Raw genomic sequence first — 23,855 nt, 5'->3', positions numbered from 1 at the left:
ATGAACTCGATCACGGAATGTCTGTACGCCGCCGCTGCCACTGCCAAAGTGACTGCGTACTTGTGTAAAGTACGTGCAATCTCGAAATCGGAACGCATCGCTGCCCTGATTTGTCCTGCGCTCGTGAGCTGAAGTTTTTTTTTTCTCGATGGGGAAATACGTAAGCTATACTACTCACTTTAAGCTGAAAGTGATTGACTACGCAAAAGAAGAAGGAAAAAGAGCTGGTGGACTAAAGTTCGGCATTGACGAAAAATGTGTATGACGATGGTGCAAACACGGACTTGACCGTCCTACCTGGAGATATGACCGGCGTGCTTCAGCCACTGGACGTCTCCATAAACCGCCCTTTTAAGTGCGGATTTCGCTCTGCACACACTGAGTGGATGGCAACGGCCCTCCACCAGAGGACTCCGACTGGCCAACTGAAAAAGGCATCCCTTGTGGCCGTATGCCACTGGATACTCGAAGCGTGGGCCGCGGTTTCGTTCGAGACCATGGAAGAAAGTTTCAAGGTGACAGGCATGTCCAACAAGCTGGATGGCACGGAGGATGACTTCATCTGGAACAAGGACGAGCCTGAGGTCCCGACGAGTTCGGAGGGGGAAGACGAGGAGTGTTTTGGCAGTAATAAAGGCAGGTACCCCCAGAAATATTTATTTTGCTGTGTGTTTCTTTATGTAATTGCCGCACCCCTGATTTTCACCCCAGATCTCGGAAAAGACGTGTGGCCATTACACGAGTCTATATGGTACTATCAAATTCACAAGATATGAGGTCTAGATCTGGAAAATGATCACAAAGGGTTCCAAGCTGTTGCCTTTCTGCACCCATTGTAGAAGAAATACATATACATAAAAGTGAGCATTTGGAGATCACAAATGCTAACTCTGGCATCGCAATGTCCACAGAAAGCAAGTCAGGCGAATTTTTTACCCCGCAACGGGTTTGCGTTCCCTTTCTTTGAGGCATACATGCACCATGCAGTGAACAAAAGTACAAAGTAGATAAATAGAATTAATTATCTTGCAAATATCACTACTGTAAAATGGTGTTCACAAATGGCCACATTCACCCTTAGGACAGATCTGCATTTCATCTGGCATTATACATATGAAACATGAAAATACCAAGCAGCCAAATGAATGCATAAATTTCTCAGAAATTTACACACAGTACACACAATGATACCACTCCAGTGGTTCAGTTGAATATGCTGCTCAGGAGCAGCAATATCCATACGGGGTGAATGCCTGCAGCAGAAATCATTGGCAATGCGATATAAGTTCGCACACAAGATGCGAAATAAACGGAATGATGTGGAACCCTTCCAATTATGCAAGAAGAAATTGAATTCAACCTACACTGCAATATTAATCGAGCTACAAAAATATCATAAAGGCTTCTTCAAATCAGCACACAGTTGGCATTTAAATGTCATGGGTCATTCCACGCCAACTGTTCCAGACTTTGCACTGAATCTTCAATTTCTTAAAAAAAAATCATGGCTTATTGCATTACGAAGGTAAACATTATCCCAGGTTGTTTTTGGCAGAATAATTTTTTCGCGTCGTGGCCGCCATCCCATGTTTGTAAGCGACAGCCAAACATAACTATGCAAAAAAATTTGTAAAAAGAATAGTCTTACACAGGACTGTGAAGTTTTTGTTATATAAATAAAGGAATTACATTTCCAATGCAGTAAATTGAACTTAATTTATTTTAAATAAAACATGTATTAAGTACAAATATGAAAATTTGAAATCTTTGATCAAATTTTATGTTCTTACAGTAGTTATTCTATTTTCTAAGCTGTCGAGAAGGCAAAGGGGATAAAAATGCTGCAGAGAGCAAAACGCGTAAGGCACATCAGCAAAAAGATTCTAAAGTTGAGAAAATTTACTTTTTGAGACATATTCAGCAGTCTACTACATATTGAGGTGATGTTAATGAAATTATGAAAGATAGAAAGTTGCATAGTACCATTTAATGGCATTTACTTTTAGAAGTTTAATCGGAGCTTTTTTTTGTTTTAAGCTAGAAAACAATTTTGCAAGTTGAGTCCCTGCGTTCAACATCGACATTGCTCAGTGGTTCCTCTTCACCCCAGCACACATTGCCGCCAGCTGCAAATTACACAAAATCAGCACTCCACTGCTCGAATACAATGGTGTGTTGGGCTTCGATGCCGGCAGCTTCGGCAATACACAAATCTGCTGAAGGGTAGATTTACAAAAAGTAAAAATGAAGTAGCCGCATGGCAGATTGGCAATTGTTCCTCAACACAAACATCAATCAGCCGGGAAGCACTCTTTGCGGTCTGACCAATCAGAGCTGAAACCTCAGCTACCGTGAAAATTATTTACCTTTTTCAGTGGAAAGGACTTCTTCACCACGTCGCATGGGAAGAGTGCTTGTGACGGCATTGGTGGAAGTGTGAGGCCCCCTGCAGCAACAGAAAGCAGTCGGAGGCCGTAGAAAGGTCAAATACTGATCCTCCATAAACTTTTACATGGGCGGAGAAAACCTTTAAGTGTGTCACAGCCCTCTGGGTGCTCCAACAAAATGATTCAAGAAAACAAAGGTGAACTCACCAGGTGGTTTACAAGAGTGCTACCATTAAAAGGAGCATGCATAATTCACCATTTCAAGCCTTTTTCTTTCTCTCAGCGGAGCACGCTGGACTTATGTCGTGCTCGAGTTTAAGCTAACAAAACGTGAGTGAACATGCCAGCAGACCTTTCCAGACCAAAATATGAGGAGCATCCACCGGGAGCACCGTGCACCGAAGCTTTGCGTCTCCTTGATGCCGGCTGCAGCGTGCACCGCAGTGACGAGCAAGCAGCCAGCAATGCCGAGGTTGAAGGCAGGGACTCAAATTGCAAAATTATTTTCTCGCCTAAAACAAAAACTGCTCCAATTAAAATTTTAGAAATGTCATTGCCATTAGAAAATAAATAAGGACCACCTCACAGTGCAACTGGTGGCTGAATATGCCTCAAAAACAGAATTTTTTTGCTGACTGACATGCCTTGCATTTTTTTCATTTCTAAACATTTTTATCACCTTCTTTGCCTTCTGGACAACTTATAAAAATAGTTGAAATAACTAGTATGAGAACATAAATTGGATAAAAAAATTCAATTTCCAATATTTTGTACCTTCTTCCATGTTTTATATTTAAAACAAAAATACAAGAGTCCAATTTACTGGATATGAAAAGCATGTCCTTTATTTATATAAAAAAGTTTCAGTCATGAGTAAAAACGTTTATTTTTTACGAGTGTTTTTGCAAGACTTAGCTTTCCTACTGCTTGTAAACATAAGAGGGCGGCCACGACCCAAAACATTTTTTTTTTCTGCCAAGAACTTGCCGGAAAAATCTTTGTCATGGTAATAAAATAAGCCATGATTTTAGTTTTTTAAGAAATCAAAGATGGTCGAGTGTAAAAATCCGGATCAGGTGGCATGGAATCACCTTATTCAGTATTGCACAGCAACAAAATACACAGCCAACTTATCACCAGGCATATAGCAGCACCGATAGAGGTCAATATATTGGCTGGACAGCAAGAGGCTTCTGTAATGCTTGAAAAATGACAAGACCTAAAGACAAAGTGAAGCATATAGTTAGAAGATCAATCTGCAAGAGGCGAGAAAAAAATCATTTTGTCGGAGGGACATTTGAAATAACGCTAAGGAAGCCCAACTTCAATGAAAAAAACAATGCAAAACAATAAAAATAGCCACAAGTTGAGCAGTAAGAGCTCTCTAAATGGCAGCAGATGCAAAGCAAACACCAGTGGCACTGCCCAAATTATGCATTAGTTCCCGGCCAAAAATTTTCCTGCAAACTTTTTCTTGCCTATTTAAGAGTAGATCCACCAAATTTTTGTATGCATTCTTTTCCTTGGTGTGATGCGAAAGTCACAATGTGGAATTCACCTACAGCAGTTTAACTACTTATTATTATTTTTTTTTGTTTTTTTTCCGGTTCAGGTCTCAAAAGGCAAACAGCAGCTTTGACATACAAGATGCTTTCAGGTCATGTGAGGCATGCAAAAACAGCAATGTAATCTCTGCTGGTTAAATTTTTGTCATTCTACCTCTTGAACAGGCCTGCGTAAGAATTCATGTGAATTAAAATGACGAAAGCAGTGACCACACTAGTTTTTGTATGCCTCACGTGGCCTGAATCAGCCTTGTACGTCACAGCCGTTTGGCTTTTGAAACCGAGACTGAGAGAGCATGAGAGAGATTCAATCATAAATTATTTACCACTTGGAACAATCCACGTGACTGTCTATACTTTCTAATGTGCTGCACATCATTCTAAAGAGAGAAAACCCAGCTAAAATTTGGGGTCTCCACGTCTTCAAAGGGCAACTTCAGGTAGTTTTTCAGCATTCTGACTTAATGAGCGCATCCCATTCCTTGGACTCTCCTATCTCCGGCACAAGAAACCATTTTTCAAACTACCAAGTGGAACTTTTAAAGCAGCAAACCGGACGTCGGTTCACGGGTAGGGTTCTTCTCACATTCTGCAGGTGGCGACCCTTGGACACTCTTGCAGAGACGTTGCAATTTGCTTGGAGCAGCGAATCATACTCTAGCTGTTAATTCTTTTCTAGTTGTGAAATAAGTGCGAAACAAGTTGCGTCTCACAACTTGAAAAGAATAGGAGCTAGGGCCGGTGTGCGAGTAGTATTCTCTGCTCCAAACCAACTGCTATGTCTGTGCAGAGTGTCAACCGTGAAGGGTCGCCACCTGCAGGATTCGGAAAGTCGCAAGAATTCTCCTATGCACCAGTGCTCTAAAAATGAGGTGCACAGGAGCGAGCTACCCCTTGGAATGTGCTGTATCAGTCAAACAGGAGATGCCTGAACGACCGTCTCAGCGAACACAAGAGCTCCTTAAAACCACCTCCTGAAAGCAATATGGCCATATATTGGCTGTCGGGTGAGAACTGCACCTCTGCTTGGAGCCGTACAACCATACGGTACACGCATAAGGACCAGCACATGCGGGAGGTTGTTGTTGTTGCGTTTGATCCATCGGGAGCAAGACAAGTGTGTAGCAAACATTCTGTTGCGCTCATACGAAAAGAACTATACTTGGGGACAGCTTTCTGTGGCTATGTAGTGGAAGCTATGAGGGCAAGGCTTTCACAAGCACGCTCTTATCACACTCTCACGAGGGACGGAATTAGGTGTTTAAGCTGGCGGTTCGTGCTCGTACCTTCTAGTGCATAGCCACAGGAAGATGTCCCCGATTTTAGGCTACCTTAGCAGCTTAGACAGCAGAGGAGTGATTTTTTTCAGCATTTATTTTTGTTTTGTTTTTATTCGCCAATGTTTGTTTTGCCTTATGCAGCCAATCTTTGATGCAGTGCCACATGTCGGTGGTGCTCGTTTTTCATCTGTTTATTGCTTGACAGCCACAAAGATGAGTTGTGAGTCAGCACTGTACCTTTGACTGATGGCCTCACAATGTAATGAAACATTTTTGGTACTACTTCACTCCAAACAAACATCAATAATCGTTAAGGGTTCACAAACAAGAGTGTACTAGAAAGTGAAATAATGCTGTTCTGCAGGCACCTTACAGCAGAATGAATATTCATTGCACGCCAAAGGCCAAGCTTAAAGAAACCTGAAAGATGAAAACATTAACAATGAGCTTCCCAAAAGTGATCAGAGACCGTTTGTTGACTTGCATCTGTTCATTGGGAATGATCACTTGTGCTCCACGTACTTGTGGTCGAGCATCCACCTCGCATTCGGGAGGTGCTGGGTTCGATACCCAGTGCCACCGGGTAGCCACCGGTTTCTTTAATGGGTACAAGATTTCCCCTGGCCTGGTGCTCGGCTCTTCTAGGGTGAGACGCTTGGAAAAAGGGCCGTAGACTAAAGTTGCCTTGACGGATCAGAGATAAGTTCCGCCGCCAAGCAACAATAAATCCGCCTCGTGCGGTAGAAACCCAACTTGTGGCCCATTACGTACTCCACGTAATGTGTGTAATCAAAAGGCATTATCAATGATGTGGTCTCCACAGAGTTGTGAGAAATACTTTTTCCTTACTTTCTCAAGGTCTGTGCATGAAAAAAAAAAAGAGACATGTTTGCATAGCTTGAATGCAGGTTTCTGTTGTAATGTAAGCATAAAGACTTCAGTAAGGTTTCAGTGCGCAGGGCAGACTAAAAAATCACATCCGTTTAATGTTCTTGAAGTGTGCATGACTTCCAGTCTCAGATGGATGTTACCTGGTGTAGCTAATTAATTATTCCATTACTGACTTCATGAAATCCTTACAGGGCATGCTCATGCACATTCCTGATTTCTTTGTTGCAAGCTTGTGCAGCACACACAATGGAACACAAATTCCAACGTGGGTTGGAACCCAGCAGAATTTGATGTTATCTCCCAGTGTTGTGGCTTTTCTTCAATTGTTTAAGGCATCTTCAACTAACGGTGCAACTGTCCTTCTAGAGTGAAGTGCTGTGATTGCGCATGCAACAAGGAAGATGAGACAGCCACCACAGGAAACTTTCCCAGTTCGCTACACATATCTAGTTTTGCAGATCACATGTCACCAAGGTTAACTAGCTGGCAAGATCATGTCACTCACATGATGTCAGATATCATGGCAAGCAACGGGTTATGCACAAAAAAAAAAACCACCTCAACCCAATAATTCGAAAACACACTATGAAAAGCTGACTGTGCATGGTAAACAGGATTTCCGCTCAAACCCTGGCCGCATGCCACTTCTGCTGATAAGCTATGGAAGGCAGGCAACTGCTCTCTACAAATGGAACTGACCTGAAACCAACTGCTTGGATAAAAAAAGGAGAGAAGGACCACAATGTTCATGCAAAAGGCTGAAGTTCAGGCAAAAAGAAAATGCAAGCATTTAGCGCTCATGCCTGCACTCATAAATCAATGAAAGGCATAAAGACTTACCTGGTACCACATCCAAAGAAGAGCGGTGCCCTGCATAAAGAATGCACCTATGTAATTTTCAGGCAACAAATTCCAGAGGGAAAAAACCTCACTTTACAGGGGAAGTAAAAGGCAAAAAACAAAATCCCAGAATTATGAAAAAGCGCCCTACCACACAATTGAAAATGCCCCACTTTTTCACTCCTTTGCAAATGACGATGACCTTAAGAATGTAGACTGTTGGACTAGTTGCTCTGACATAACACTGATCGTATTTAGCGTATATGACAGGACGAAGGAACACACAATGTCATCATTTGCAGTAAATGAAATGAAAATTGCCAAATGTCCGATCATGCATTCGCCAATGGCATATGAAAAGGGCCACACAGGACACAGAACAGCCGTGGCTGAAAACGACAAAAGCGCACCATCACTGTTCACTAGGCACAGCCCATCCACTTTACCTTCCAAGTCGTCTTTAGCGAGATCCTATGAGGGCTACCTTTATCGTGCAGTCTTTTTGTTCCCTGTCGCTTTTGGTTGGCCCACACGAGTTCGGTATGCTAACAAGAATCAATGCGGTAGAGTGATCGGCTTTTGTACTGTACAGTGCGGCTAGAGAGAGCACAGTAGCCAGTATACTCTATCAGGTAGAGTATCAGCTCTTAAAGGGACAGAGAGGAGAGCTCTATCAATATTTTTTTTACAGCAAAATCCGATACTTTGGCATTTCATGTCTTTGTTGCCACTTGGCCGGCAGCGAAAGATGCATTTATTTCTAAGAAATTTGGATTCGAAGTTGAAAAAGTTTTTCTCGCTGCTCTGATTCAAACTTGGGATTCTCCTATGACGACACAGGACTAAGTGACGAGAAACATGACGTGCACATGACGTAATGCAGACTCCGTGATTTCTGGCAGCCAGCAGTGCGGCCTGGCAGCAGCCGAAAACAAAGCTACCGCCGGCCACACGTTTAAGGCATCTATCGGCTATTGCGGCAGTCGCTACCGTCGCTTCGTTTACGTTTGCACCGGCGTTTTGCCAGCGTTACGATAGATCCCGTTCTCGAAGTCGTCAACGAAGTTCTAGCAAATAGACACCTTTAGCATACCGTGCACCTTGTTACCGCTAGTGGAATACCGGGAGCCCGCCTACCGCCGGTGAGCAGGCGTGATTGGTCCCGATGCTGCAGGCGCGCGCGCAGCTGCCGGATACGTGGCGCCATCTGGCGACGTCAAGGAGATTTGCGCATGCATTGGCTGCGCCTCAGTGATTCGTAGCTTCTCGTGTTCTAGTGTTTCTAGAACCATTGGTTCTAGCAACACTGTTTTGTCCTATGACGTCACCACGCTTGTACTTGCGAGTTTGGCCTGTGGCGGCGATACCTGTATTTTGATTCTTGCTCTTTTCTACGTTACAAGAGCTTTGTTGTCAGTATGAGTGGCGTTTTTGTAATCAGGAGCTGGTATTCTGTCGATACAAGTCAACTTCAATTTCTCCTCAGTGTCCCTTTAAGAGTCTGGTCTAGCAAGCCGAATGGTCGCCGGCACAGTCCTCAACGTTTGGAGCCGTCAGCAGTGGGGACAGGCATTCAAGAGCCGCACGCATATGAGCGAGGCGCATTCACAGGTTCTAGTGACTGACTCTCAAAGCCTGTCAGCCTAAAGTCACTTGAAATCCTTTACGTCAGCCAAGTCACCAGCCTTCAGGAGAAGGTTCAAAGAACGAACATGGAGAACTCTAAGGAGGTCATCCCCAATGCTCCTAGACACAGCAGATATGGACTCCGCAAGGCTGCAATGGTGGACATAGTGCCGGCATTCAGGAAAAAAAAATATCAAAATTCCTTCGCCATTGATGGAATCCGCCTGCTTTGATTTCTCTGGATCGACAGACTTGCAGATTCCACGCGCACTGAGTTTGTGAGTGTTAGGTACAGTCGGGGACAAAAGTCTCCGGACCACGTGTTCCTCAAACGAAGCTTATAGCTCTACTATCAGACAGCGGCTTGAGACTGCACTTGTGGAGATGCAAGAACAAAAATTTAACTTTTATCTCCACAATTGTGGTCTCCAGCCGCCGACAAATAGCAGAGCTATCGGCTTCGTTAGAGGAACACGTGGTCCGGAGACTTTTGTCCCCGACTGTACATCCTCTATTAACTTCTCCGTGTCCGTTTTCTCAATGTTCACCTCAGTGCCAGTGATTTGGTTCACGGCTTTGAAACGTTCAGTACTTCATCGGACACTACCTGCGCACTACACTCGCAATGTGGTGTGGTCCTCGACAAGGTAGGAGAAAGCGAAATGGGTCGACGTACATGGCAAGTGTCTTGGGCCTCGTTAACGTAGAGATGGTCCGGAAGCCGCGCCGACTGGTTCTGCCTTCGCTCGTTGATCCACTTGGCCCACTGTGTGCCCCCAGGAGACCTGCTCTTTGGTCAGCATCCGAGACGCAGATGACCTGTGCCGAAGAGGTTTCTTTGCTATGAGCGATTCTACGACTGCGCGAATCTTTAAAGGACTGTGCGCGTCTGTAAGTCAAAGCCGCCTGCCTTCCTGCAGTTGTCCAAGGCGTGCAATGACTCGAGAACGCAGAGGTGCGGATGCTTGCGGTGACAGGTGGCACAGAGTGCGCGATTACCTCTACGGTTAACTCGCCGCGTGCCGCCTACCTCGACCATGCACTCAACACATGGGTGGCGGAATCAAAGCGCATGAATAAATAATAAAGTTTGCTTTGAGGACAGCAAAAACGCAGCAACTGTCTCAATACTCGGTGGACCCCGCCGCGGTGGCTCATTGGTTATGGCGCTCGACAGCTGACCCAAAATACGCGGGTTCGATCCCCGCCGCGGCGGCTGAATTTGGATGAAGCCGAAATTCGAGAAGCCCGTGTACTGTGCGATGTCAGTGCACCCCAGGTGGTCTAAATTTCCGGAGCCCTTAACTACGGCATCCCTCATAGCCTGAGCTGCTTTGGGACATCAAACCCAAATAAACCAAACCAATACTCAGTGGACACCTCAACCGGGCCGTGAGGAAAGCGATGAGAAGGGACTCAAAGAAGAGGGAAAAGAGTTGTGATATTGAAAGTTGGTGGTGGTGGTAATAAGATGATTTCTACGATAATTTTAGACGACGGACCGTGAGTGGTGTCCTCCGTTCAAGACTCCACGGAGGCTGCTGCCACTCGAGCCCTGATGAACAGGTTCCTCTGGTCGTCAAGGTCCGAGCTGGAGAGAACCTCCTCCCATTGCTGATGTGTCAAGTTTGGTATTTTCTATACTGCTTAGTTTTTTTACATGCGCAACTATGTGATATAACCTTGGGTGTTCTCCCAAAAATGGGTATGTGTTCTGATATATCGTTGCATGTAGCTTAGGTAAGGGTATGTGTTTGTCTGCAAGTGTCTGACGGTAATTTCTTCTTTAAAAATCACAACTTTTTACTACTCCGTAGCAACCTCTACGAAAAGGAGTCACCATCGAGTCGAGTCTATGCAGCTGAAGTTGAAATTAAGGAGGTCAGGACTATCAAGATACTGAGGATGTTTATTTAAAGTAATCGCTGAAACTCTGAGGCCTTGGCCCGACTAACTACCCACGTACCACAAACTATCAGGCTGGTAAAGTGCATCAACACTAGCCAGTAGGGCATGATGTAGACCCAGCCCCACCATCTTGTACAGGCATTTATCCTAATACTGTTCCCTACCTCTATGTCACGGCAGTTGAACACAATAAAGTGGATGGTCTCATTCACCAGGCGTATCGTGAAACCCTCCTCTTACCACAAAACACCTCCACAGCCAGTCTTTGGCCCTGGGGGTACACAACACAGCATGCGAGATCTGCAAGGCACACCTTAGGTCTCAATACAAGCGTCTTCCCCGAACTCATGTGGAGTGGTCCATCCTTCACAGACTCAACAGTGGATACGAGTCACATCACCCAGACCCAGTGCAGCTCAACGCTAACATTCACCACGCCCTTGACATCCCTCTCTTATTCTGTAATGTGCACACTGTGCATCACCAAGGGCGACGCCAAGCACGGGTGAAGGCATTACACAAGAAATCCGGAGAGTACTCCACAGCAAAAAAAGTGGACGCCACGAAAAAATTAAGGAAGCACTTTGCCAACCTAAAGTGCGGCAAGGCGAAAGGCTTTGGCCTTGCTGACTGCGATTCTAGTGTTTGGTTTGGTTTGGTTTATGGGGTTTAACGTCCCAAAGCGACTAAGGCTATGAGAGACGCCGTAGTGGAGGGCTCCGGAAATTTCGACCACCTGGGGTTCTTTAACGTGCACTGACATCGCACAGTACACGGGCCTCTAGAATTTCTCCTCCAAAGAAATTCCAGCCGCCGCGGCCGGGATCGAACCCGCGTCTTTTGGGTCAGCAGCCGAGCACCATAGCCACTGAGCCACCGCGGCGGCGCGATTCTAGTGTACATTTGTATGGCGACACACTAGGAGGGAGGTTGCACGCAACCGACTCGCTCGACAGCTGTGAGGCGTCTCACACAAGGGAGGCACGCGCACGCAGGTGGCGCCACCAGCATGCGCGCTGTTACCATAACGATCTTGGGTGTGACGTCACCTTCTTCCGTCACTATATCGACGTCCGTGCTATATCGATGCATTTGGTTTTCTTTGTTTCTTCACTACAATTGGCTATAACTAATTAACTAATCACTTTACAGTCGTCAAACTTGGCGTCGGGGTTACATTTTATCCTCTCTATCTGATGATACCTTTCATTTTCTTCTATCTTGATAAGTTGCCTTATTATTTGTGGAACACAGCTTTACACCGGACGTGACCTTGGCCACGAGTATGAGCCATTGAAGGCTTTCACCCTAACACCCTAGCCGTCCAGCCTTGCCCTAACCGTGGCGACTGGGACCCATATGCTCTTATCTGCGGCAACATATGCTAAATCTTCGAAATGGTGGAGAAAGCAGCTATAGCTTCCACTGATGCTCACCCCATCCTCAGCTATAATTTTAAAACAGCCGTACACTACTTTGCGAATGGCTGAGTCTGTCCCACTACCTAATTCCTTCTCCGCACAATCACTACCCCCCTCTACCGCTTATCCCTGGAATGGGTTCCGGCCCACTCCTCCAACCCAGGCCATGAGGCTGCCCACAATTGTGCCCCAGGATTCGTCAGCCAGGCTGTGAGTGACTGTAGCCCGTGGACTGTGAGGGATCAGCTGGACTCATTCCAAGACGTCACTCTACACTACCGCCTTGAGCTACAGTGCTACCCCCTCCCCCACAAATGACTATCTAAAGCCTTTAAGCCTATTCAATTCCTTCTCCTTTAATTTTCTCTCTCGTCTACACTGGTCAATATTTCCCAAAATGCACTAGGTGCCAGGCAGCACCCACCCTACATCATATAATTTGGGCCTGTCCAGAGGACCTGTCTCCTCCAAACTTAAACAGCTCTGAACCTCAACCTACGAACACTGGAAGGTCGTGCTGCTCAGCTCCCGTCCCAAGACCCAACTCCAGGCTGTGGAGCTGGCTCTCACGGTCGCAGACGACTAAGGGCTCCCGGCCACCTAGCATGGACTCAAGACCACCCGCAGAGGCTCCACAGGCTGACAAAATAAATTTTTGTCCTCCTCCTTGCCAAACACTTCTGGTTCTGGTTGCGGATCCGGTTGTGGGTATTTCATTTTCGCTAATTTGTAATAGTGTAATACATCACGGTATGTGATCTGCACCTCGATTTCTTTCGAGTGCCCTGCTCACACTGCTCGGCCTGCCAATCGCGGGGCGGCACGGCAGAGTATGTGCCACTGTTAACTTGGCGGCTCTCGTTCTCATGGACCCAGAATATTGTCGTTTGTCATCTTCTGTGTTCCTTTCCGCAGTGTATTTAGTTCTTTACTTTAGGTGCACTCTTTTACGTAATTTCTACATGTCGATAGAGAATCTGTTATTTTATTAGGCTCTGCTTGATATCGTTTGCCTTGATGCCTATGGATATAGCGATATCCTCCGCTTTTTCACCTGAGTGTCCCTAATTGTGGCATCTGCTCTAATGCTTAGCTCATTATGTATCACTGCTACTGCCATCGTCTTTTTCTCTTCATATTTGGCTGTGTCCGTATATCAAACATGTGCTACGCTCTCATACAAATTTTCTAGTTATTTCTAGTTATCGTGGTGTTCCAGGTGCACGTTTCTAGGCATTGGTGCTATCCTGATCTGTTTCCAAATTTCTCGTGGAGTGTTCCCCTGGATGCATCTAGCGGCTAGTTTTGACTGTATGCCTATCGATCTGAGCATGTTCCTTCCTGTGTGTGTTTGCGACAGTCCTCCTCTTTGGCTGCTTAGGCATGCATCTACAATGTCCTCAAGGCAGTTATAAATGCCTAAGACCTGTAATTTCTTGTTTTCCGTGGAGTGGAGGGCTCCAGAAACATTTAGAGCACCTGGGAAATTTCAGCATGCACTGATAGCGCACAGCACACGGACGCGCTTCGCGTTTCACCGGCACTGAAACGTGGCCGCCGCGGCCAGGTTCAAACCCGGCTACTCCGGCTGCCGTGGACGAAGAGATGAAGAGGAAGTCAAAGAAAAAAGAAAGAGGGTCATAGTGGAAAGCTCCGCACAGACAAGATAATTACACGTGCCACCAAAGGAAATGTGTAATAGCTGCCTCCCTTCTCGGTGGACACTTCAACCGTGCCGTGAGGAGAGGTATGAAGGAGGGAGGGAGCGAAGAGAGAGAAACAGGTGCCATTGAGGAGGGCTCCGAATTAATTTTGACCCCCTGTGGTCGTTTAACGTTTGCTGGCACTGCACAGCGCACGGGCGCTTTTTGCACTTCGCCATCCTTGAAATACGGCCACTGCGGCCAGAACTCGGCTGCTGAGCACGAGGTTTCACGAGTGAATCCAGGCTGCTAAGAACACATATATTGATGCGGCGATGTCTCAGCAATGTCAGCGCGTGTTTGTGGGCAGGCCGCAGAGCAATCAAACCGCAACCCTAAGCATCCGAAGCCCACGAAACCAAGCGGCACAAATATACAGATTGCTCAGAAAGATCACGAACAAAAACAGAGAAGAGAGCGAAGACGACATAAATGCACTGGAAAAGTCCCTGACCGTACCTGGAGTAACCAACAGCCTCCCCCTACTGTGAGCTAAGGAAACTGGAGGTCAACAGTGTGGATGGACTCATAAGGAAGACGTTTAAGGTAGCGTTAGGCCTACCCGACCTCACACTATGAGCGAAACTACTAAAGGCAGACATAATGCCTATTCCAAATATATGGAGGCCCTCTTGTGCGTGCAAAACAGCGGGCTCAGAACAAGCCCCACAGGCAGGCAGGTCCAGTATTGGATTGCCATGCAAGCTGACCTAAACGATATAGGGTCCAAGGGCAGCATCCCATGCCATATGAGCCCCTTGTCCAAGGGAACGAGTCTTGAACGGGACACAGGACACAGAAAAAAAATTATACAGATTATTTAAGCTCTGTCTTAAGGGTAAGTAAGACGCGATAGCATAATGAACTAGTCCCCATATATGCAGACGATTATTCTCTACTTACGTTCAAAGAACCACACCTCCTGGCGCAGTGGTGCAGCGGTTAAGCGATGCGCCACTGCCCTGCGACGACAGGTGTGCCTTGTGCGGCCCAGGTTGCTCATCCCAAGTGACCAATCCTTAATTTAGCTGCCATCTGCCATGGTGGGCAGTTTTCTCACTATCCGCCGGTGGGCAGATAGTGATGTCGCCACAAGGCCATGTGACCTGGGTGGCCAGCCTGCCTCCTAGGTTGCTCTCTGGGCACCACATGTCCAAGCCATGCCAGTGATTTTTTGCCCATAGCGCCTACGCCGACACCACATTTTCTGGAGAATGGGGCCTTTAACACTGTCGCGTTAATACAGACAGAATCGACTTAGTGTACACCGCCTCCTCCCCTTATCCCACGAAGAGGTCGGCAACAGTGGTGGTAGACCATTTACAGCGTTAGCTAGTGATTAAGGGCCTCCATAGCCCCAGAAAAACCTCTCAGCAGCTCAGTCGGCCGGAATAGCCCGAGTGATCGCACACAGCTGGTGGATCAATAAAATCCTGATGATCGTTAACGGATTCGCAGGAAGCTCGCAGAGATAGCATGAACAGCAGGATCGACATGAACACCCTCACAATTCTGACGAAAGTAGCAAACTGAAACAGAATTTGCACAAGTTGCGATTTTCACCAGCGGCGGTTGAGCCTGGTGACAGGGACTCCATTCTAAGCACTCGCACCCCCTTTCACCTGCCACACACACACGCTTTTCGCTGTCTGGTCTCCGATGGTGAAAAAACAGTTGTCGGGCCAGTAACCTCTTGTACGCGGAATTCCGGCTCAGGCATCAGCAGGGCCAGCTGGGGGCTCAGTGCGGGACATTTCGGCGCGATAGTTTACGTTTCGTCGCAGCGTCTGATTCGTCAGCCCCGGGCCACGGTGAGAGACAGAGGACACTCCGGGGGCTATGTGGAATGTGGCGGAGAGTAGTCGAGGCGGAGACCTTGGATGTGGCAGAGTGGTGTCTAACCGCGCGTATGTTTGAAGTGGCAGCCGAGAGGTGGTCGGCTCGTCGCGAAGTGTCTGGCCAACGAGTAGCAACTCTGGGGACCCGACATCGACAGCCTGATGCACATCTCGGACCAGACCGCGACCACCCGAACAGCTAAGCCTCTGCCACTCCCACATTTAAGAACTATACCTAGATTCTTTCTTTTAAAAGTGCCTTGCATTTGCTCTCACCTGTCATATTGGGTGCTGTGTCTCAAAGCTAAAATTAGTTCCGTCTGTCCTTTGCCTATGCTGTGCTATTCTTGATGACATGGTGAAAGTGTTGTTTCTCTTTGTTAATTAAATTCTATTCACTCTTATTCCTGACTCCTGTGTCGTGCCTCAGGGCGGTGGCTGGTCAGGCGTGGACCTATCACCTGTTAGCCACTCGGTCCTGCTTAAGATCTGGCACCTGGGGGGAGGTGTTTGTCTCTCCTAATTACAATTGGTAACAGAGCGTATGGAGCCCATTGGTGTCGTGCTCAGCAGCAGTGGTCCCGAATGTTCCTGGCGCTCACCTAAGACAACCCTTCATATGTTACAGGATTCACATCATCACCAGCAAGTGCCTTGCTCCTTCCGCAAGCCCAGATCCAGCCGATTACCAGAAGACAACACTCCTGTTCTGTTCACCACCCCTTCATAACTACATCACATCAGGACCACTACAAAAAGGGCCCACATCAACAGCAGCGGTCCCGAATGTTCCTGGCGCTCGCCTAAGACAACCCTTCATATGTTACAGGTTGGTCCCATTGACTTTGTACTCGGAGGGTGTGTGGCTGCCGCTGCTGCTGAGCGCGCCTGTTTTTATAAACATGTCTGAATGCCTCATATGCAACAACTCGTTTGGGGACGACGAAATTTTCCTGTCTTGTTCGGAATGTCAATTCAGTTATCATGTGGGTGCCTGCTCGGGAGTATCTTTAACTGCGCACCGAAAAAAATCCGAGGCGGCCCTAAATTCCTGGAAATGTGCCACTTGCAAAACAGCCAAGGCCCCAAGTGGTCAGAGTGCCGCAACCGATGACGAGGTAGGTGAGCCAAACCTTTCAGCTGAAATTTTAGAGATTCACCGCAAACTTGCCATTCTAATCGAAATCAAAGTTAAAGTAGATGCCTTGGAAAAAATCAAGGAAACAGTGATAAATGTTGAACAGTCAATGCACGAGATGTCTTCAAAATATGATGAGGTCATCATTCAGATGAAGCAGCAAAATGCGGACATCGCAAGACTACGTAAACGTGTGGAGAAGCTGGAGGTCAAAGTAAATGATCAGGAAATTCATGAGCTTTGGCAGCAAATAAATGACCTCGATCAGTACAGCAGACGGCTCAGTCTGGAAGTACATGGTCTTCCCTTACATGAAAGTGAAAATTTGCTAGAAAAGCTTAATTGCATCACAGGTGATCTGTAGCTGCCGCATCTCTCTGGATCAGACATTGAATCCGCCCACTGCCTTCCGCTGAAGCCACGAGCTGATGCAACTGATGTCGAAACCGAGAAAGCTAGTACCGACAAGAATGTCAAGTTTCCACCCATCCTTGTCCGCTTTACTTCCCCTAGAACAAGAGATGCTTGGCTCGAAAAAAAAGCTGCACTGAAAGAATCAAGAAGAAACATTTATTTCAATGAAAACCTCACCGCACAAAACAAAAAGCTTTTCTGGCACATGAAGGCACGAGCAGATGAAAAAGATTATGAATTTGCGAGGCACAAGAATGGTAGACTGTTCGCACGCCGTGCCGCCCGCTCTCGGGTTATCAGAATCGTCACAATGGAAGACCTCGATAAAATAAGGCAGAGGCAGTCATTTGTGCCAGCTTCTTGGTTTATTTGTGCTCAAAATGACAATCCCTTTTCACGAATGCAAGCACTATGACACGCAATCCTTTAAAGAAAGCAGATCATTTCGTCGTGACAACCGGCTTTCTACGTTTCACTTGAATGCACAAAGCTTAAAAAGTAAGCATGAATCTGTTTGCTTGCTCCTACATAAATTAGACCACAAATTTGATATTATGGCTTTTTCTGAGACATGGTTTTGTGATGAGTCTGATGCGGTGCATGTCCCAGGATATAGATGTGTTTCACTTCCCAGGAAAAAAGCTTTTTATGTCAAATCAAACTATTCCTTTGATGTCATTCGTGCATTCGTGAGTTTATGGTTACGCTTGATGACTACGAATCACTGATGATTGAATGTGCTAGCACTATATTTGTTGTTATTTACAGGCCACCCACTGGAGTTATATCTAAGCTGCTAGATTTCATTGACCACATGTTTGATGACTGTTCACATCTTCCGAAACGTGTCGTTGTCACTGGGGATTTTAATATGAATCTACTTCATTTGGAGCATCACGCACAGGCATTTTTGGATGTGTTCTTTTCTTTTGGCTACGGAAATGTTATCACTGTTCCTACAAGGGTAACGAATGAATCTGAAACCCTACTTGACTTGTGCTTCACGACGCAAACAACTGGTCTAGAGTCGGGTGTCCTAATATCAGAAGTAAGTGATCACATGCCGATATTTGTATTTTTTAAGCCAGAAACAAAAATACACCGTCAACGTGAACATGACGCGCCACCACCATACAGAGCAATAAACGAGAGCACGATGGCTATTTTTGAAAGATCAATCAGCAAACTAGACTGGTCTTGCATTTACAACATGACATATCCTGTAGAGGCGTTCTGCCATTTTGCTACAGTATTCAAACAGCTTTATGAGGAGGCATTTCCCTTAAGAGGGACTAAATGCAATAAGAAATGCAGAAAACCCTGGATCGACAATGATCTGTTAAAAAGAATAAAAGAGCGAGAACGACTTTTTGGTGCTTTTATAAAGCAAGGAATCCGGAGTACTTAAAAAAATTTAAAAAGGTAAGAAACAGACTGACCCAGGACATAAAATTAGCACGCGAAAGTTATTATGAGAACAAATTCAGTACTACTCTCAATGACCCAAAAAAGGCCTGGAAAACTATAAATGAACTGCTTCCTCATAAAAAAGAAAGCCGTTTCTGAGATAAGCGATGGCGGAACAATATACACCGGATTTTCACTCGCGAATAAGTTTAACCAACATTTCTTGAAACGTGGATTCTCAAGCGCTTCAGACTCTAGCAACCCTACGTATAGATCGTATATCTCCACTAGTATCAGCAGGTTTTTATTTGGGACAGAAATATGACAGATGGGACAGAAATATGAGATCTTCTTCTCAAGTTAAAGAACTCGGCAGCTTGTGGTATCGACGGTATATAAAAGCGCAGCCTGTCAAAACAGTTGCCGCATGCATTAGTAAACCCCTTTCATACATCTGCAATCTGATATTATCAAATGGTATCTTTCCAGATGAATTAAAAATCGCAAAAGTATCCGTGATATTTAAAGGGGGTGACAGGAATGACATCAACAACTACAGGCCAATTTCTATCTTGCCAGTTTTTTCAAAAGTAGTAGAACAGGTGATTAATAAACGTTTACTGAGTTTCTGCAATATAAATAACATTATGACCGATAAACAGTACGGGTTTCGAAAACAACAATGTATGGAAACAGCGCTACTACGCATTAAAGAAAAAATAGTCAGCAACCTTGAGAATAAACTGTTCACAATAGGAATATTTCTTGACTTTAAGAAGGCGTTCGACTCTATCAAACACGACATCTCATTGCTAAAGTTAAGTGAGTATGGCATGAGGGGAATTGCTCTTAACCTAGTGAAAAGCTATTTAAGTAATCGACTACAGTGCACACAAATACTTAAATCGAGATCTGCACTAGGAGAAATCAAATATGATGTCCCACGTGGGTCTATTCTCGGTCCGCTCCTTTTTCCTTTGTACATAAATCACATTATTAACATGCCCCTAACAGCACACATCATACTATATGCTGATGACACTAACGCATTTTTTTCTGGAGCAAACTTAAGTAATGTTCAGCGTGAAGCTAATATTTGGCTAAAGAACCTTTTTGAATGGCTAAGAATAAATAAATAAGAACTTAACATTAAAAAAAAACAAAGTACATTGTTTTTCGCCCTCGTGGTAAGCATGTTGATGAAAACATAGCGCTAAAATATAACGGTGAGACCATCCAGCCCTCCATTTCTCATAAATTTCTGGGAGTTTTGTTTGAAGAAAACTTCAACTGGTCAAATCATATCGACAGCATAAAAACCAGTATTGTGAGATCTATTGGTATTATTAATAAGTTAAGAAACCTGCTACCCCAACAACTGCAAATTCAGCTGTATTATAGTCTAGTGCATTCACGCCTTCAATTCTGTTTATCCGTTTCGGGAACTACAACAAAAACCAACTTAGATAGGTTATATACATTACAGAGACGAATAGCACGCATTATAGAAAATGCACCTTACAGGACTCATTCTGCCCTGCTTTTCAAGAAGAACAATGTGCAAACAATCGAAAACCTGGTAAACAGAAAAACTGCAATTGCCACATTCCGCGCAGTCAAGCTTAATGAAACTGAATTTTTCTGAAAATATCTGCTGAAGGAACACAGCTACAACACAAGGTGCACAGCTTACATCATATGTAAAATACGCACAAATTATGGCATGCAAAAGCAATGCTTTGTTATACCAAATTTGTTAAATCGTCCAAATTTAAGCAGCGCTAACTTTTAGGACGAACACACAGAGGACATGACAGCGCCCGTCCTGTCATATCCTCTGTGTGTTCGTCCTAAAAGTTAGTGCTGCTTAAATTTGAACGAAAGAAAATGAATAACCAACTAGCCCCGTAACGTGTTTTACTAATTGTTAAATCGTCACCCAGCCATCATGACAATTGTAAATCAATCATCGTCCATAGGGGTTTTCAAAAAGAAGTTGAATGCCTACTTAATGTCATAGTAGAAAGGACTTGACTTGGTACATTTCTTGCTTTTTGAGTGCCAGTTTCTTACCTTTGCACCACGTTTTGTATCGCTGCACGTTTTTTCATTTTTTCACCTATAATTCAGTGCCTGCAACTGTTTTCATGTCCACATTTTCCTTTTTTTTTTTCCTTCACCATATGCTGAGGTGCTGTGTGTACTGAGAGGCTGACACTCGTCAGGCATCCGTGCCTTTTTGTCAGCCTCTTAGACAGACCTGTACATTTGTATCACGTCTGCCTGAAATAAACTTTCAAACTTTCAAATACATATTCCACCCTGGTGCACATTTGTTGAATGTTGGGGAATGAATAATTACCCGGAATTGAGGAAGCAAATAGACTAGCTCGAGCTAACGCCAACTATGCAACACTTCTTATGGTACCCTGAACACCGGTAGTCATGTCCGTCGCTGATCGCCTAGAACATCGCCGTACCCTCAAGTTACTTTATGCTCCTCCACATAAGGACAAAAAGCAATCCTAGGACTGAAGAAAAATCAAATGGAGGTTTATCAAAACCTACTCTTACATAACGGCACGTACCAGACTAGGCGTAGGGAGGATAGTCGCTGGTACGAAGACTCGCATCCCTCGCTAGAACACATTACGAGGGAATGTCAGGGCAAGGCAGATTTAAGAAAATGCATATGCACTTCTCGATAGCAGTGGGAGGCCCTGCCAGGCAGCTCTGACCTCAACAAACAGCTTAAGCTGATCAAAGCAGTCGAGGAGGCTGCTAGAGACAGTGCAGAGCTGGACTAAAGACCCAACCATGCTCTACAATCAGTACTTTTGCAATTTTGAACAAATGCTGTCAATCAATCAATAAACCACAGCAAAAATATAGTGACCCTGACATGCGTCGTTATCCCCCGATCCCTTTCAATGCAACCACGGCCACACTGTCCACCCTGCTGGCTCAGAAGGACAAATGTGGCTGTGCCCATCAACGTAGCGTGTAGAGGAGAACACTGACTCGGTTCACACTGCCGATATTCACATGAACATGCAAGAACTCATGCTTGTGATAGTGTTACGTTTGACAAGGGTTTCCACACACAACAGGAGAGCGTCTCTCTTAGCTCTGAATGTACATCCGCAGTTTCATCATGACCGGTAGCTTCTGATAGCACGATGTGACAGTCGCTTCGTCGGAATGGGCCTTCTAAATTTACAGTTGCCGGGGAAAAGATTAGCACATCCGACCGGCGACCGACACTATGGTGCATGAGTGTGGCGTTAACGACAGCGAAGTACTCGACAGTATTGGGACGGTGCAGCTTCAGAATGTTAGGAATGGTCCTGCGGACAGTTAATTCGGAAAACACCCAGTTCCGGTTCTTTGTTTCCAACCAGCGGCTTGCTTCCAGGGTGACAAGTCAGGCTCGACAAACCACTTTAATATCTTCTGAACCAACAGCGCTATGAACTAATCTCGCTTAAACTAGTCATTTTAGTGTACAGAGTTCCAGTGGGAACACTATAAAAGTCCTTGCTACAACAAATATCTTCATTGCCCTGATTACGGTAAAAGCAAAATCGAAACACGACATCTGATGGCACTGCAACCTTGAAAGAATGCACGAGGCACCCCAAAGCCCTCATTTGTCCATCTAGCGAGACGTTCCGTTTCACCAGGAATCCTCCGCACAACCCGTGTCCGATGCACTATCTGTTGTGTTGTTGCGATTGGTTTGGTTTGGTTTATGGGGTTTAACGTTCCCAAGCAACTCAGGCTATGAGGGACGCCGTAGTGGAGGGCTCCGGAAATTTCGACCACCTCGGGTTCTTTAACGTGCACTGACATCTCACAGTACACGGGCCTCTAGAATTTCGCCTCCATCGAAATTTGACAAAGAATGGAAGCGCACGGACCTGCCCACTGGCTTGAGCTGAGAAAATCGCTGCCATATGCACACAGAGATTTTGCACGAGGTGAGAGGAATGACTGAAAGAAGAGTCACGTGTCACAACAGCCATGTCCGCCTAAGCTACGGCGACGACTTTAGCAATGGACACCTCCTGAGGCAAGAAGCCTCGGCACAATCGGCAAGCGCCCCTAAATCCCAGAAGTGTTGCTTGTTGAACGAGTTGGTCATCCATAATAGTAAAGCAGCACGTAACAAGACAGGACAAAAGGAGGAACACTGAACGACACGAGTGCTCGTGTCATTCAGTCCCAGCCTCGTAGGGCTAGGAAGCCACCCTTTTGGTCTTGTTTTGTCTGCACTATCTTGCAGTAAGGGTCTGAGGCAGGAGTGTTCCGACCGCGTTCTCTACTTCATGCCTGTCTACACCACACTGCAACAGTGGCAGCGTCCCTGGAATCTGGCTGGTGCCGCGTTCATAAACGGCAAAGCCATGCAAAATGCTATCTCGCTGCTCTTGTCACCCGACACTTGTGCAAATCTTGTTCTGTCAGCAACTGCTGCAAGCCAATCATTAAGCTAAGCGAGAAGTCGACAGTGAGCAAAGCATGCTCCCGAAGGAGAAAAACAGAATCATAAATCAATGGACTCATAATTCAATGAAAGGCATAAAGACTTACCTCGTACCACATCCCAAGAAAAGAGCTGTGCCCTGCATGAAGAAAACACCTACGAGATTTTGCGTTAACAGATTCAGAAGAGAAAAACAGTAATTTACAGGGAAAGTGTAATAGGCAAAAAACAAAATCCCACTATTATGAAACAGTGCCCAACCACACAATCGAAATGCCCCACTTTTTCACTCTTTCACAAATGAAGATGACCTTTAAGAAAGAAAACTGTTGGACTAGTTGCTCTGACATAACACTGATCTTATTTAGAACATATGAAAGGACGAAGGAACACACAATGTCATCATTTGCGGTAAATAAGATGAGAATTGCCACATGTCTGACCGTGCATTTCTAATGGCATATGAAGAGGGCCACACAGGACACAGAACAGCCCTGGCTGAAAAACGACAAAAGTGAACCATCACTGTTCACTTGGCCCAGCCCATCCAGCTTACTTTCCAAGTCGCCTGCAGCGAGATCATATGCGGGCTCCCTTTATTGTGCACTCTTTATGTTCAAGAGGGAAAAGCAGCACTTACAGAGAAAGTGTAAGAGACAAGAAACAAAATCCCACGATCGCACAACGGTGTCTTACCACACAATTAAAAACTCAACATTTTTCACATTACTGCAAAATAAAAATCACCTTTAAAAGAGTTGTCATTTTTTATGGCTGGTTCATGTTCTGACATAGCATTCATGCTGCTTAGTGCAAACAGGACGAAGGAAAAGACGAAGACGGACATGGGCGTGCATATTTGCCTTCATCTTCTCCTTCTTCCTGTTATTTGCGCTAACTGAGATGAAAATCACCACCTGCTCTGGCCGTGCCCTCCAATGGCTTACAAAG

At 45.4% G+C, this 23,855-nt stretch overlaps 1 protein-coding gene across 1 annotated transcript in view; it reads right to left on the bottom strand.

The window, feature by feature from the left end:
- LOC149356375 (uncharacterized) overlaps positions 1-23,855 on the bottom strand; it is a 41,698-nt gene that overhangs the window by 9,830 nt on the left and 8,013 nt on the right. The window contains exons 4-8 of the mRNA XM_089584175.1: positions 23,012-23,060; positions 9,266-9,408; positions 6,964-6,993; positions 2,367-2,446; positions 298-562 (exon numbers count right to left, since the gene is read on the bottom strand). Coding sequence (XP_089440301.1) covers positions 298-562; positions 2,367-2,446; positions 6,964-6,993; positions 9,266-9,408; positions 23,012-23,060 — 567 coding nt within the window. The remainder of the gene's footprint in view (positions 1-297; positions 563-2,366; positions 2,447-6,963; positions 6,994-9,265; positions 9,409-23,011; positions 23,061-23,855) is intronic.

This window comes from Amblyomma mixtum, chromosome 3 (assembly GCF_055824585.1).
Source record: "Amblyomma mixtum isolate Tamu chromosome 3, ASM5582458v1, whole genome shotgun sequence".
NCBI lineage: Eukaryota > Metazoa > Arthropoda > Arachnida > Ixodida > Ixodidae > Amblyomma > Amblyomma mixtum.
The sequence above is the reverse complement of the archived record's forward strand: the minus strand, read 5'-3'. Positions and strand labels throughout refer to the sequence as shown.